This window comes from Apteryx mantelli, chromosome 1 (genome assembly GCF_036417845.1).
Source record: "Apteryx mantelli isolate bAptMan1 chromosome 1, bAptMan1.hap1, whole genome shotgun sequence".
Classification (NCBI taxonomy): domain Eukaryota; kingdom Metazoa; phylum Chordata; class Aves; order Apterygiformes; family Apterygidae; genus Apteryx; species Apteryx mantelli.
In genome coordinates, this window is record NC_089978.1 from 207,346,125 (window position 1) to 207,360,442 (window position 14,318).

Sequence of the window (14,318 nt, forward strand, 5' to 3'; positions counted from 1 at the left end):
GCTTGTGGTGGCTAGCTCAGACACAGGGATGTGCAGGTGAAGCCCAGCAGGTGCCAGGCCCATGCTGCAGCCGGACAAGGTCACAGATGTTAGCCCCTTTCAGCTGGAGCCTTGAAAAGGGCCTAATTTGTTTGGGGATCTCAGACAACTGACAAACACAGGCAGGCCTGGGGCTCTTAAATTAACTTAGTAGCTAGATTCTTTGCCCAGGAGAAGGAGCAATGCCACTGTTGTCTGAGGAAGTCAAAGACCCATCTCCTGCTTCTAATGACTCACCAGTTGTGAAGTGGCAGACTCCTGGGCAGATATTCTCCATCTCCCCAGCTGAAACTGTTCTCATGTGTACAAAAGCATTGACAAATCCTAGGAGAGAAAAACACAAGGGAGAATGTGGTCCTGAAACCCTGTGGCTGGTGACATTTGCCTTAGAAGCAGCGTCACGGACCCCAAGTCCTGCCCCTAACACTGTATTTCCCTGCTCCAGGTACTCAGTACAACCTGACAGACCTTCTCAGCTGGGTGCTCTGCCCACTAGATGGTCTCCAGCTCTTTTCTGAAAATAAGAGAGCTCTTCAAAAAGTCTTGTTGGTGTCAGGATCACAGTCCTAGCATCTGAAGATAGCAGAGAGTGAGGTGTCTAAGCTCTGTGGGAAGGTAAATTTTCAGGGCCTAATCTCCTATATGCAAGCTCTGCAAGCTTTTTGGTAAGTGTGCTGGTTGTTTGCGTGTTGTTATTGGGTACCTAACACCCCAGGCCTGGCAAAGAGCAGGCCCCTAGCACAGGCTTTTGCTCCAGGAGCCCTTCCAGTAAGTGTTCCAGCTCCTAACGCCCAGGTGCCAGAGTCCTTACCACACCAGATGTAGCCTCCTTGCCAGATCCACCCTTCAGTGACTTAACTACCATGATAAAGCCAGTGCTAGGACAAGAAACAGAACAGGTATAAACAACCCAGCATGTGCTCTAACCACTCTGTCTCCTGCTCTTTGAAAGATTTTACTGCATATCAAATGCCAAAAAGTCTGGCTTTTTGGCAAAAAGACCCACATGTTTTGATTTAATAGGCAGTTCGGAATAACCAGCATAAAAATAACTCTGGTTTTGATTATGTAAGGTAAAGGTGGTGGTTAATGTGGGAAAGGGATTTTTTGATTGTGTTGTGTTTCTTGAATATTGTGTTTTGATTTTTATGACCTGCAAGTAAGTGACACATTTTGAAACCCAAAGGTGACCTCAGAGCAGATGAATATGGCTAGATGTGTTTCGTAGAAACCATGAACAAATACAGTATCAGCACTTTTACATTCCTTAATAAAAATAAAGTTACGTGGCCAGGAGCAGGCTGAGATTTATGATGCTTATTGCAAATACTGTTTATAAAACCAACATGAAAGCAAAGCATTTATGCATTTAATATATTTGTTTTGGAGAAAGGCAGTAAAAAACCACTATGACGATCACAGGCAAACTCTTGGGGAGACTAGACCCAGTCAGGAAAAGTGATCCACACTCTCTCATATTCACTCTTGAAACTTTCATAGCAACTTTAACCCAAAGTCTGAAAGCACTTCACAGACATCCAGCAAATGGAGACGCAGAAATCAAAAGCTATGGAAATCAATGGCAGAATTCACGCTGATTTTTGTAGACTTTGGATAAAAGCAACACATAACATGTAACCAGTAGCTGGAGGTCAGGAACTGTGGCCCTCAGCCACCCTGTTTGAACCATCAGACCCCTTTCTTTCTCTTGTAGTCTGAGGTCATCAGTGCCATCATTCAAAAATAAGTGGCACCAAAATTTGCACCTTTGTAACCATATGCACAGAGATTAATAGGGTTTTTGAAGACTAGAGAGCAAGTCAGCATCATCTAGTCTGACCTTCAACAGCATATAGCAGCCATTCTTCACTTCTGAAGTCTTCAAATGATGGAAAAGCTCCTTACACCTAGTTAATTGTTCCACTAATTAAATGCTTTTATTGTTTAGCTCCTGCACTTAATTCTTGCTCTCAGTCCATCTAGTGATAGTTTTCAATACTGGATCTGTGTTATCTGAGAGTCTTCTCAATGGAAAAAGCACAAAAACTGGTCTAACAATTAGATGAGGTTTCAAATGTTTAAAGCTGTACTGCACAGCATGAGTATTTTATATGAAACAGTGAGTGCACATTGAGGTCAGTCAGTTCTATCTCCTCAGCTTTTGCTCTACCAAAGACAGACCAAAGAAATTAATTTCTTACTTCGGCTTGGTAAGACTCATAGTCATTCTTGATTCCTTCACGGGAAGGAAAGACAATAGCACTAGGGGCAACTGATGGGCAAATTCTGCTCCTTTTATGTAAAACTGACACTCAGATAAAGCCTTATTGTTCCTTGACATTGTGGCTTCTGAGCAAGGAATATTTTAAAGCAGTTTTGTGCATTGCCACAAAAAGCTCATAAAGTGAAGACCAGGATGAAGAGTTAGTTGGAGTCAGAGATCAGCATTATACATGTTGAACCAACAGGGTGAGTTAGGAAGCATGTGGCTGTGCTTTAGGGTCAGCTCCCTTGTTTCCCAGCACAGCAAGTTTCATGGGACACACAAGGACAAGGCTCATTTTATCTGAACCTGCTCCTGAAAAGGCTGAGTGCAATAGCTCTTAGATCTGGCAACTCTTGGGTCAGTGGTGCCCCTATGCAGAATGGTCAGCTGTTTACAAGTACTGCCAACACCACTACTAGGGTAGCTGCTTTTCATCCAGCTGTTGGCCAGCTGTGGGAGACTAAGGTACCAGCACTATTGGCAGTGAGAGCAGTTTGCTTACATGAATGTTCAGGGCATGGTGTGATACCATGTAATGCTTTTTTTATTTTTCCTGAGAAGGAAGGAAGTAAGGAAGTTTGTGTAGGTTAGCAGTAGGAACAGTAGTAAAGGGAGATGCATTTTCATCCCTCTCTTCTCAGGTTTTCTACCTGAAACTACAGCCTATTTCTGCCTCCCTTTGCCATCTGTTTAAAAAAAAGGTGGGTAATTATCCCTTAATCACAAAAGTAGAATGAAAGGAATTCAGGAAGTGGAGCAGGCAGCACTAGGGAAATGTCCAGCATAATAAATTAAAAAGCCTGTGCTGTCTTCCTGTCATGTAAACAATGCAAATAACTTCTTCAAGGCACGAAGATTTAAAGTTTGTAGGTGCCAGGCATGCCTGTGGGTATCTTAGTGTCACAATAATAGAAAGATTAGTTACAACAGTACTATCAGTTACCACAGAACTTCTTTATGTCACTGGAAAGCCACCTACATAGAAATTGGATATATTTTATTTACAGAAAACCAATGCAAACAATGGTGGGTTGGAGCTCTGAATATGTGACTAGCCCTGTTGGTGCTGAAGGGTCAAACAACACTATAACAACCATTGCAGGTACAGTAAACTGATAACAAGTTCAGAGAGTATAAATCACTCTCTCCTATCTTTATCATTGTGTTGTTCTTGACAGGCTGGGTTTCTGATTGCTCAATGAAATGTCATTTGACTGAAGACATTTGGTGCTTCTAAGGAAAGTTGTTCCTGAGCCAAACCACTCCCTTGGAGTGTGCAGAAGAGCCACAGCACCATGGAGAATGGCTTAGTAAAGCATAGGATCCTCAGTGAAATTACCCTGGGTCTCCCCATCCAGATCCCCCATGGAATGACAAAAAATGATACGTCTGACAGATTAGATAAAATCATAATTTACTGGCCCTGCTGAACTTAAAGCAAATGTTTTCTTTTGCCACCTAGCTGAAATGAGTCCCTTGCCACCAAAAAGATTTTTGTGATCAGGAAAGAAAAGAAAGAAACCAGAATATCTTTGAGTATTAAGTCATCATTTATAATTAATTTTCTTCAGATTAAAATAATTTTCCGAAATCTTGTAGGGTTTGCTTGTTTTATATCAGGTTCTTAGACAGCACTTACATTATACAGGTTCACACTTGGAAAAAAATTATTTCACCCACATATGTTTACTGTAATTATTCTTTTGAGTATGTTCCAATTGATTCTGCAAAACTCTAAATACCCCAGAGGAAATACCAAAGGTAAAGATATTGAACGCTGCTAGTGTTACAAAAGATAAATAAGCTGAAAACATTAACGTGACAGCCTGAGATATCATAACAAGCTGTGGGTTTTCTCCAATCCAAAACTGCTTTCAAGCCATGTTCGCTTCTACAGCAAGAAGGGATGGGGAGGAAGGGCTGAAATAAAATAGTGAATGAAAAGAAAATATTTTTAGCTATTACCACCAAACTTTTCAATTCCAGTGTGTCTTTCACCCTTTCTGCTGTTTAGCAACCAACTCAGTAGGGAAAAGAGAAGCAACTTGATCTCACATTTGTTCTTTCTTTCTCCAAGCAGCCCCGCTCCTGGTTCCCATTGGCTGGTGAGAATTTGTGTCCATATGGATGCTCCCTGGCCCTCTCGCCTCTCCAAACGCAGCCAGAGGATGCAGCCGTGCCACCCTGGCATGGGTCAAAGGCAGCCTGGGGCCAGAGAGGTCTTCCAAAAGGAAATTGCCGGCTGCTATACCTCAGGGGGGGACTGGGCAGTTAATACTTTTTTCTGTGACTGTGGTTTCATTTCCTCATCTCCCCCTTTCACTTCCTCCACTTTTCAAGGAGCTACTGACTCCTCCACTCTATGCAGAAATTGTCTTTGTACTCGGAGAAGCAGGGAGACTGCATTTGTTCTAGATCCTAGGCCTAGATCACTGCACCAACTACCATGACGCCTTCCCTTCTCTCCCAGTCTTATTTGCACATAGCAAAGGTTAAGTCCAGCTTGTTTCTGCCTTTGGATCCAGTTTACACAGCAGTGGCCACCTAATGTTTTGCAGCTAAGATACATATAGAGAAAACAGCATCTGTCAGCATCTGTGATTCTTTGGCTCTTTAGAGCAGGAGCTGCTGTCTGCTTGGGAGGCTCCTCAGAGTCTCATGCACTGTTCTTTAAGGGTGGCTTAATGGTAATACAACATTCATTCTGGGAGGGGAAGTTAGTAGTTTGTCCTGGCGGTTTGGTGAGGATAACCCCTGGTTTGCAGACTCCTCTTTCTGCTTATTTAATTTCTGCCCATCCTTGCTTGGTGTTTCTGTTTGCCCTTCTGAAGGCTTGGTAGCCGTTTTTCTTTCTGCTGTTGGCTCTTTCCTCTTCTCTGTAGTTTCTTTTTTGCTTGGAGTCTCTGCTCTGTCTTTCCCTTCACCGCCATTTTCTGTGGCACTTGATGTTACCTGCACAACTGGAGCCAGCTGAAGGGGCTCCTTGGTCTCTTTCCACCTTCGGGCACCCGACCGCGTATTGAATTCATACATTTTGCCTGTGACTTGCAAGGGAGAAAACACAAGCAATTAAAATCGTTCCTGCTTTAGCAGATTAAGACATGACAGTTCTCCTCAGGATGGGGATGAAACTGGAAACGCAAAGCACCTGGAAAATCAGATCAGTTTGGGAAGGTAGCCCTGAGAGGGAAAGCCTCCTTTCCTCCAGTGGGCGTGAGGGACCTGGGAGCCGTAGCAGTCTCTCAGGGGAGACACCATCCATCAATACAAAACTGGCTTTACAGTTGAAGAAAAGGAATATTTAAAATAGGACCTCATCCTATACCTGTATCCAGATTAGGGCTAATATTGGTTTACATGATCAGTATAACAAACTCATACATAATCCTTAGTTGTTATGACTAGCTCTCCCCAAACTTTTGCCTTTGCCTGTGCTAGGAAAGGCCATTGTATACATGTGTGCCTATTTTTTCAAGTAGTGTTACCTGCTTAGCAGAGCAACACCTGCTAGCAGCACCATATGCTACAGACATCCTGTGGACCATGTTAGGTTGTCCACGGTGACCCAGGGCACTACAATCTGGAAACCCCACAGATTTTAGCTGTATGCATCAGTTTACAATTTGCACTGAATGCTTTTCTTAAGGCTTGCTGTAAACATTGTCTCAAAAGACAAGTCATTAATACAGTGAAATAATGTGTATTTTCTGTTAATGCAAGTACATGCTTCCCTCATATATATAAAATACTCATAAGTTTTGGTTGTTTAGCATACATTGCTACCTTTTCTTATTATAAATATTTCTGGCCCTCTTAAGATTTTGCAAGTAATTTCTACCTCTACACTGAAAACAAGTATCTTTTCTTTCAGTTCATTTACTACCTAGAGACAGGAAGAAAAATTGCCATGTATCCAGTGTGATTGCCTCATAGTCTAAATTACTGCCTCTTGCTAAACAGACAGAGAATCAGAAGCTATAGTGGCACTTCTTCTAATTAAACATTATTAATGTTGGACAAACAAAAGACCATTAAGGCCTGGAAAGAAACAGAGGTTACATGTTACTACATGTTATAGTTTGTATGAGAATTAATGTTTTCTGACACAGTAACACTATTTGAGCAATTAAAGATGAAACTGGATCTCTTTGCATATTATTTTTATGACTACTTATAAGGCAGGCATGTTAAAGCAGCCCAGATCAGGAAGCAGGTCCTGAGCAGCCCTCCTAATCATGTTCAATAGATAATATCCTGGGAGTTATTAAACCTCATCTCCAAACCGCAAGCATTTGATCCTTTAGGGTTTGGGATGAGCCCTAGAGGGGACAGGGGAGAAAAGGGGAGCACACATTTCTCTGCTGACACCACAATGCTGTGTTATAACTTAATGCTCATGTTTGACACAAATGCCCTTGCACTGGGGTGCAGCTTGGATGGGCCCAGATATCCATAAGTCTGGTGTGCTCAGGTTTGCTAAGGAAAAAAAACATCCACTGTCCTGCCAAAACGCTGGGAAGCAGCTCCTGAAGTGGCCCAGGGAATGTCCATGCCTAATATTTTTAAAATGCCATTACATATGGAAAAATGTATGGACTTTGGAGCCCATCCCTTCAGATTCTCTTTATAAGTAGCAAGTGGGCTTAGGCCTGGACTGAAGTCGCCTCAACCAGCCTTGTGGATAGACTTAAATGCACAGTAGGTCCTATTTATTTGCCTAAATGCTACTGAAGTCCCTGTGCCTAGTGTTTCCTATTAGCTCAAGGCCCTCGAGAGCCCAGAGACAGCTAATAAGAAACACAAGGTGCTGGCAGTTGGGTGGAAATTTGGCCAGATGAGACCAAGCCTTGAAAAAAGCCGGCCTTTTTCTGAATAATTTCTAGACCCACTGTTTCAGGCCTATCTTCAGAACTGTTTCTTGAGGACCTGTTTTAACTGATAGTGTCTTATTTTGCCAGCCCCTCTATGCTGGGGGCCCTTAGCCTCTAGGTGTAGAGCTGGGCCACTAATGCCAGGCTACATGGCTAGAGCAAGCCCTGCAGTATGGGCTTGCCACGGGGCATGCTGCTCGGGGGGCTGAGATAAGAGGAATCGACCCTGACAAAAAACACTTCTCTGCAATGAACCCTGCTGCAGAGGGTGGTAGCCTCCGTGCGGGGAAGGGGATCAACACTGCACCTCCTGGGCCATCCTGCTGTTTCCAGTTTTTGCCCCAATTTCGCACTTCCCAACTGCCCAGCTGGTTAAGCACAACTCAGAGTTAGCATAGCTGGAGGGTTCCTGCTTTCCAGGGTGACACGCTTGGTAGCTGATGCCACCATAAGTGCATCCAAAAGCAAGTGGTTTTCCCTGTCCTCCCTAGCGAGTGATGTCTAAGCCTCAGATGAATGTGAGCAATGCAGTGTTGCTACAAGAGAGGAGGGATGAACAGGAGCAAGTAACTCACCCCCTGCTGGGCTGCCAGGGAGAGCTTTCGGAGATGGAGTCAGTACATTGGCGGCTACATTAATCTGCTGGCTATTACCCAGGCGGGGAAGGGTGAAACCACATAGCGTGTCAGCACAAGAGCAGGAGGCTTGGAGCAAATTCCTCCTTCCCTCCTGCCCTCCTTTCCCACCCCACAGTACCAGATCCATACAGTCAGTTTGTCAGAGGAGCAGCGCATAACCTAGCCATTGGATGTATGCTTTCAAGGGACATAAGTATATTTTACCATTAAAAACGTTATTAGGGCACTGTCTTGATTTTCACTATCTGTGAAATATAGCTCCTATTCTCCTTGAAAACAGCAAACCTGAAATATGAAAAGCAAATGTCGAACCATATTTAAGTCAATGAATCTAGTTTGTTTCAAGCCAAATATTCATATCCACTGTTAATTACTTTTTATTACCTGGGTCTCTGGCTTCTCCATCAAAGACAGTATTTAGCTTTGTCATTTTCTGTGAAGAGAGACAATATGTGAAATGAATCCTGTGAATTAGTTAAGCAAGAAGGAGCAGTGACTTGGAAATGCTGACCTACATGGATGGAGGCAGATTTGTATGACCTGTATATCACATTCTTGCAGGCTGAGTTTAATCAGAACTGGCAACAAAAGCCATTTGTGGTGTAGAGTGTTGCTACTGGATGTTCAAAGGTGAAGTAATAAAGTCTGACATGCTAAATGCCTCCACATGTGTAACCACAAGAGGGTCATCTCCACCCTGAAGAGGTCTGGTAATCCCCTTGCTAAAGAACCTGGGGAGGGAGAGTTCAATTTGAAAGCACTTTGCAGCCTTTATGCCTTTGAGAAGAGAAGGAGCCCTGAGATGCTCTGTATCTGGGAGCAAACATCTATTACACAGGAAGTAAACACAGCATTTCGCTGCAAACAGCTTAGCAGATCCAAACTTTTTGCAGCTTGGGTACACTTGGGTACACTTACTGCTCACACTCCCACAGCTCAGGAGTAACTGCAGAAGTCGGTGGCATTTCAGCAGTGTAACCCTGGTATTAGTGAAGCTGGGGCGTGTTGTCCTCCTCCCCCTTTGGCTGCAGCGGTCTCCTTTCTCACTGCTCCAGGCACAGCCTGTCTGGCCTCCCACATACAGGGTACCAGAGAAGATGGGGAATTTGGCTCTTGGAAGAAAAGGGGCCAAAACGTATGTGAGCAGCACTCCCCCAGTGTTGCTTCCAGAGAGGCCAGTTTGAGCAGCAGAGTTCTGCATTTTGGGGCAGTCCTTTCTTCCCTTGTTATTTTGATATTTTCTTGGGGAAACAGACATCTTTCATTTAAAGGGTTCTATAGTCATATTGTGTGACGGGGTGGACAAAACTTTTTTTTTTAGTCTTGAGGCTGGCAGTACTTACCAATACCACTTCTCTCTTAGGTTTCTTCTTTTCTATGGGAAAGAAAATGCATATTGTAAAGAAGAAGATTTTTCTGACAGTGACTGTAGATACTAAAGCCATGATTTCCCCAAACAGATAGAGATGTTTGGTACTCAACATCTGAGACATCTCAGATGAGCCTTATTTCCTTTCAAAGAATGATCCCTAATACTATTTGAAAACCAGACTCCTTCATAATATTTTGGATTAAGAAAGCACATTTGCCAATCACTAATGAAAAGTTTAGCCTTGAAAAGTCTTATTCCTTCAGTAATGAATAAATAACAATAGTTTCTTTAACAAATTTTCCTTTCTAAATAATATGAACAGATATAGAAATTCACATGTGGTCTTTATGGAAACTTATTCACACATTTGTTCAGTGAATAATTCTTTTTTGGCTACCACTCGTTCCAAAATGTTACAAATGAAGTTTGCTTCAGGGGTGAAATTCCTCCCCCTCCCCGGCACCAGGCAGCCAGCACAGGTCTGCGCACTGCATAACTCCTGTTCAAGCTGTATTTTGAGGACTCCTGTGCTGCACGGGCCTCGGACTGGCTGTCTACCAGGAAGCAAATTTCACCTTTGGGGATATTTGAACTAGAAATGTAGATTTTTTTTTTCCCCCATGAATGTTTGTACTTGCAAAGCATGTGCAGTCAAACATTCATCTGGAGACAAAACAGGGAAGTGCTGCAAATCTAGTCAAGTAAAATTCAGATTGAAGAACAGTTTGGCTATGTGTGAATTTACCACACAATTAACTCATCCCACATGCAAACAAATACAGCAGCAGTGCCACGGGCATCTCGACAGCATGGATTTGTGGATGATACCCAGCTAGTTGCTATGATTTCTTCTCACTCACTCCTTGCCAATTTGCTTAATGTCCTTCCTTTAGAGAACAGTATGTCTGTCCACCAGCAGGCTTCACACCTGGGTATGTGATCCTCCAAAATGTGGCAGATGGGCCTGAACCTGAGCGTTCACGGGAAACCTGCTCTGTCTGGCCTTTGCCGCCCAAAATTTGGGAACCAGTTTTTCAGAAAGCACCAGGCATCCATTTTTTGGAAACCAGCCAACACTGAGATGTCTCAAACTGGGCAATCAAGAGAACGGCCAATTTTGCCGAGTTTTGTTAGTTGTGTTTTTTCAAGCTGGGAGATAGTCACTGAGTAGAGGGAGTTATAAAAGCAGATTCTTAATAAGAAGATATAAACCATGCTTGCTAGAGGAAAGCCTATGGGACTAAACGAAACATGGCTGCTTTAAAAACACTGTATTTTTTTATGTGTAACTTATACCCCTTTATAACCCCTTTAAAAACACTGATACTGGAAAATAAATTCTCAGGTGTATAAAGTAATGGGCTCAAGGGAGAACATGAAGGGGATCAGAGAACAGGGAATTAGAGAGGAGAGGGATCTTGAAGGCAGTTGTTGAGAAATGGAATTACTTTTTTAACAGGTAGCATATGTGTGAAATAGCATATCCATGCCAGAATGTCAGGCTAGTATGAATTTGGTTTTTACCTAATAGTTGAGCAGATTTGAAGACCAAAAGGATCATGAAATCAGTTAGGCTGGCCTCCCATAATCAGCCAGGATATTTAATCAGAGCACTCTTGTACTAAGCCAAATTTATTTATCTGGAAATGGATTTACAAATTTTACTCTGACTAGTAAACAAGGTGTTATTGAGAAGTATTAAAATATAGAAAAGAGATACACACCTGGAGCATCTATCCTGTAACAACAAAAAAAAGAGTGTAGTTAATAAATGTCAGACTTTTGCCTAGATAAGAATATCATGATTTGTTCTCTTCACTTGGCAAGAAAGATCTGCTTCCTTGAGTTTGGGGATTTGCTTGATTTGTTTGGTTTATGCTTTTGTTTTCAGTGAATGCCTGCAACATTTAATGCTGCTCCCAAACAGCAAAACAGCCCTGAGTATTGCTCTAACACTTCTCCAAAAAGTGATAATATTAAAAAAAAGTGATAGCATGATGGATTTATATAATCTGGAAAATTATATTTTCAAGCATTATTTTCATCTAGTTCCATGCTATAGGAAGGTCAATTTGTTGGATCTCCTGTGCTCAGATAATACCTTTTAAAATATTTGAAAGATTTAAAGTGTATCTGAAAATATAAAAATCGCTTTTTAATGGGAAAACCTAAATGCCAATGAATCACTTGACCCATTAATCAATAATAACAATAGCCAGGCTATATGCTACTACAGTCATTTTTCATTTTATCACAAATTGCTAAATTTCTTCCACACACCATTTGAATTATAATCACAGTCATATGTTACCTCTTTTCTTAAAAAATGTACCATACTTTCTGAATTTCAGTCCGAATCCTGAGAATACTTACAGAATACTTTTTTTTAAGCCCAAGAATAGCTTCACTTAAAGTTCTGCTCACCTTTGTTTTGTGAAGTAAAATGTCAATTGTAGGCACTCTGACTCAAGCCCCATAAAAAAAGCAGTCCTTGGGGATCTCTACAGCTTCCCAGAAGGAAGCAAAGCTATTCCGAGGTGCTTCCTTGGCAAGCAAGAGTAATTAGAGCTACCAAGAAGCTTTATGGGCCAGAGCCTTGCAATGCACTTGGGCAAAACTCCAAGAAATCTGCAGAATTTTGGTCTGAATAAAGAATTTGAGATTAGCACCAGTGTTTGAAAAGGACTCTGAGATCCTTAGCTAAAAGGAAGAACTATGCACATGGTAACTCCTGAGACGGGAAATTCCCTTGGAGTGGGCACCCACGTACATTTGTATTTGTGCTCAGCACAGCCAGGTGCTGACTCTGACTGGGCTTTACAGGCTTAGCTGTCTTTACAGGTAATAATTATTAATTACACAGTTACCTTCAGCTAATGCATTTGGCTAAACTTAAACTTTATACTTAGACTTAAACTTTATAATTAGGAAAAAAAAGGAAAAAAAAATCCATCGACATTTTTCCTTGATTTCATATCTTTAACACCGAATATCATTGTAGCCAGTAATAGCATTTATTACAGCAAAGGACATACCACTCTAAAATATTCAGAGCCTAGACTTCACTACCTCTCGGAAGCCTCAGTTATCTTTGTCATTAACAGGTATTTCTAGGTACTACCCCAGCATGACATTTGGGAGGACTCACAGTGGAGCGTTGTCTGCTTTGCATGCTGGAGGGCAGCGAGCGCAGACACATTTTGCCAGCAGCAGCACCAGATACCCTAGTAGTCCAAAGAGCAGTAAACTGCCGAGGGTGATGACGAATGGCACGTACCACGCTGATTCCGAATAGAGATTTTCCCTTTTCGTCACAAGAGTAAAGCCAGGCTTTTAAAACAAAACAGGAAAAATTCCCTGATGCTGCATTCTTGTAAGGTATTGATACCGACAGTGCTGTTCGTCTTGCTTAACTTAACTTCTGCACGGAGGCACCAGGCCCAAGCTTCCCCCCAGGGCGCCCTGGATAATCAGCAGAGGGAGATAGTGTCTCCTGGAGATGGTGATTCAGCCCAAGCACCTTGCTCTGCTGACTGCTGAGGCAGCTCAGATGACTGATGAGATGGACCACCAAGCTCTTGGGGCAATTACAGGCAGGTGAAATGAAGCTCACCCACAATGCAAAAAGGAGGTTTCTGATCATGTTTCAATGTCTTATGTTAAAACATGCACACTGCGATGGTGTTTAAAAGCCTCTGGTTGCCTCAAAAGCTGTGAGAGCAGTCTGAGGATAAGGAAGTTAAGGGAATACTGCCATTACTGAGATAATGGTTTCTAGTTACCTAAGGCAAAACTGGAAGTAGGTCATCTTCACTGCAGTGATCATTCAGCTCCCTTCGTAAGAGGAGTTGAACGCTGAGGAATTGGGTTATTGTATAAAAATAAATGAAACTCCTTTTTTTTTTTCCCTGTGACTTCTTCCAGAAGGGAGAACCACACTTTCTGAGCAGCTGTGAGCTCCCAGATCGTCCCATGTGCCAGGAGACAGTGCTCTGAGCTGGCACATCACTTGGAGCTAGCAGCTCATTCATTAGGGTCCCATCGTGACAGTAATCTCATGCAGGTCAAAAATGACTCCTTTACTCTACCTCGGTCAATACCTAGTGTAGTATATCTCACACTGTGAGTTTTAATCATCTGCCAAAGTTTTTATTTTATTTTCTGTAATACATTTGTAGTTATATTATATACAAAAATCAATAGAGTTTCTGTTTGTTCTCTGTCTAGTGATAACTTTAAACTAACTTGTATATTCTAGCAAAAATTGGTGAGTAGGTGGACAGGGTTTGACTGTGTCTAATACTATCAGTAACTGTTAAAAGAGTGATCTATTGTCAGTCAGTAGTGCTGGGTATATCATTAAAGAAACTCTAAAATAATCTTAATGTCACCACCATCACTCCAGTCTCATTGGGACCGAAGTCACGAGTGACTTTTGGTGACGGGGATCCTTCTGTACACCACAAGCCTTCCAGCATCCGTTTCACCAAGTTACTACACTGAACACACATAACTAGTAGTGAGATAAGCAGATGCTGTAATGAAAGTGCTCTTCTGGAAAATAGTCTGAAAGTGGAAGGCTGATATCTCCAGGGAGGCAGATTTAAGGCTGTGGTATGCAGTCTAGACTGTATTGTAGCTGTGGTAAAGCACAGGGAAGAAATGCAGAATAAGTTTTGTTAGCTTAACTTTTTGTTCCCACATCAAGTAGGGGGAGGAGAAGGCTGTGAGAAAACCATTTATTCCTTCCCAACAGAGCATTAGATAATAATAGGGTTATTAATCAGTCTGCAAATTTGGACTTAAGCATTTTCATAACAAAGCTTTCAGACTTTCATGTGCTCTGTGTGCAGGATCCCCTGGCTCTGGCTCAGTTACAGGTAGGCCTTAGCAGATCAGATAGTTTTTCAGTTAATAGTTCTTTTATCCCTTCATGGGCATTGTCGTATTTTCATTCCTGTGCGTGAGGAAGAAAAGGCTAATGCCATCAGCAGTCAGGGCAGAAAATAGAGGGACTCTGGACAACAGATAGACGGTCTGGCAAGGGGTGCAGGAAGCGATCTGCACCTGGAAGAGCACCAGGATGGGGGCAGAGTGCGCTCTGTACCCCTCAGGTTGTGCTGCTTCTGCAG

The 14,318-nt window shown here is 42.4% G+C and overlaps 1 protein-coding gene across 1 annotated transcript in view; it reads right to left on the bottom strand.

Moving 5' to 3' along the window:
- Positions 1-3,856: 3,856 nt before the first annotated feature.
- Positions 3,857-14,318, bottom strand: part of CDHR3 (cadherin related family member 3) — a 38,865-nt gene continuing 28,403 nt past the window's right edge. The window contains exons 15-19 of the mRNA XM_067289978.1: positions 12,335-12,516; positions 10,911-10,924; positions 9,158-9,189; positions 8,199-8,247; positions 3,857-5,349 (exon numbers count right to left, since the gene is read on the bottom strand). Of these exons, the coding sequence (XP_067146079.1) occupies positions 4,976-5,349; positions 8,199-8,247; positions 9,158-9,189; positions 10,911-10,924; positions 12,335-12,516 (651 nt within the window). The 3' untranslated portion in view covers positions 3,857-4,975. The remainder of the gene's footprint in view (positions 5,350-8,198; positions 8,248-9,157; positions 9,190-10,910; positions 10,925-12,334; positions 12,517-14,318) is intronic.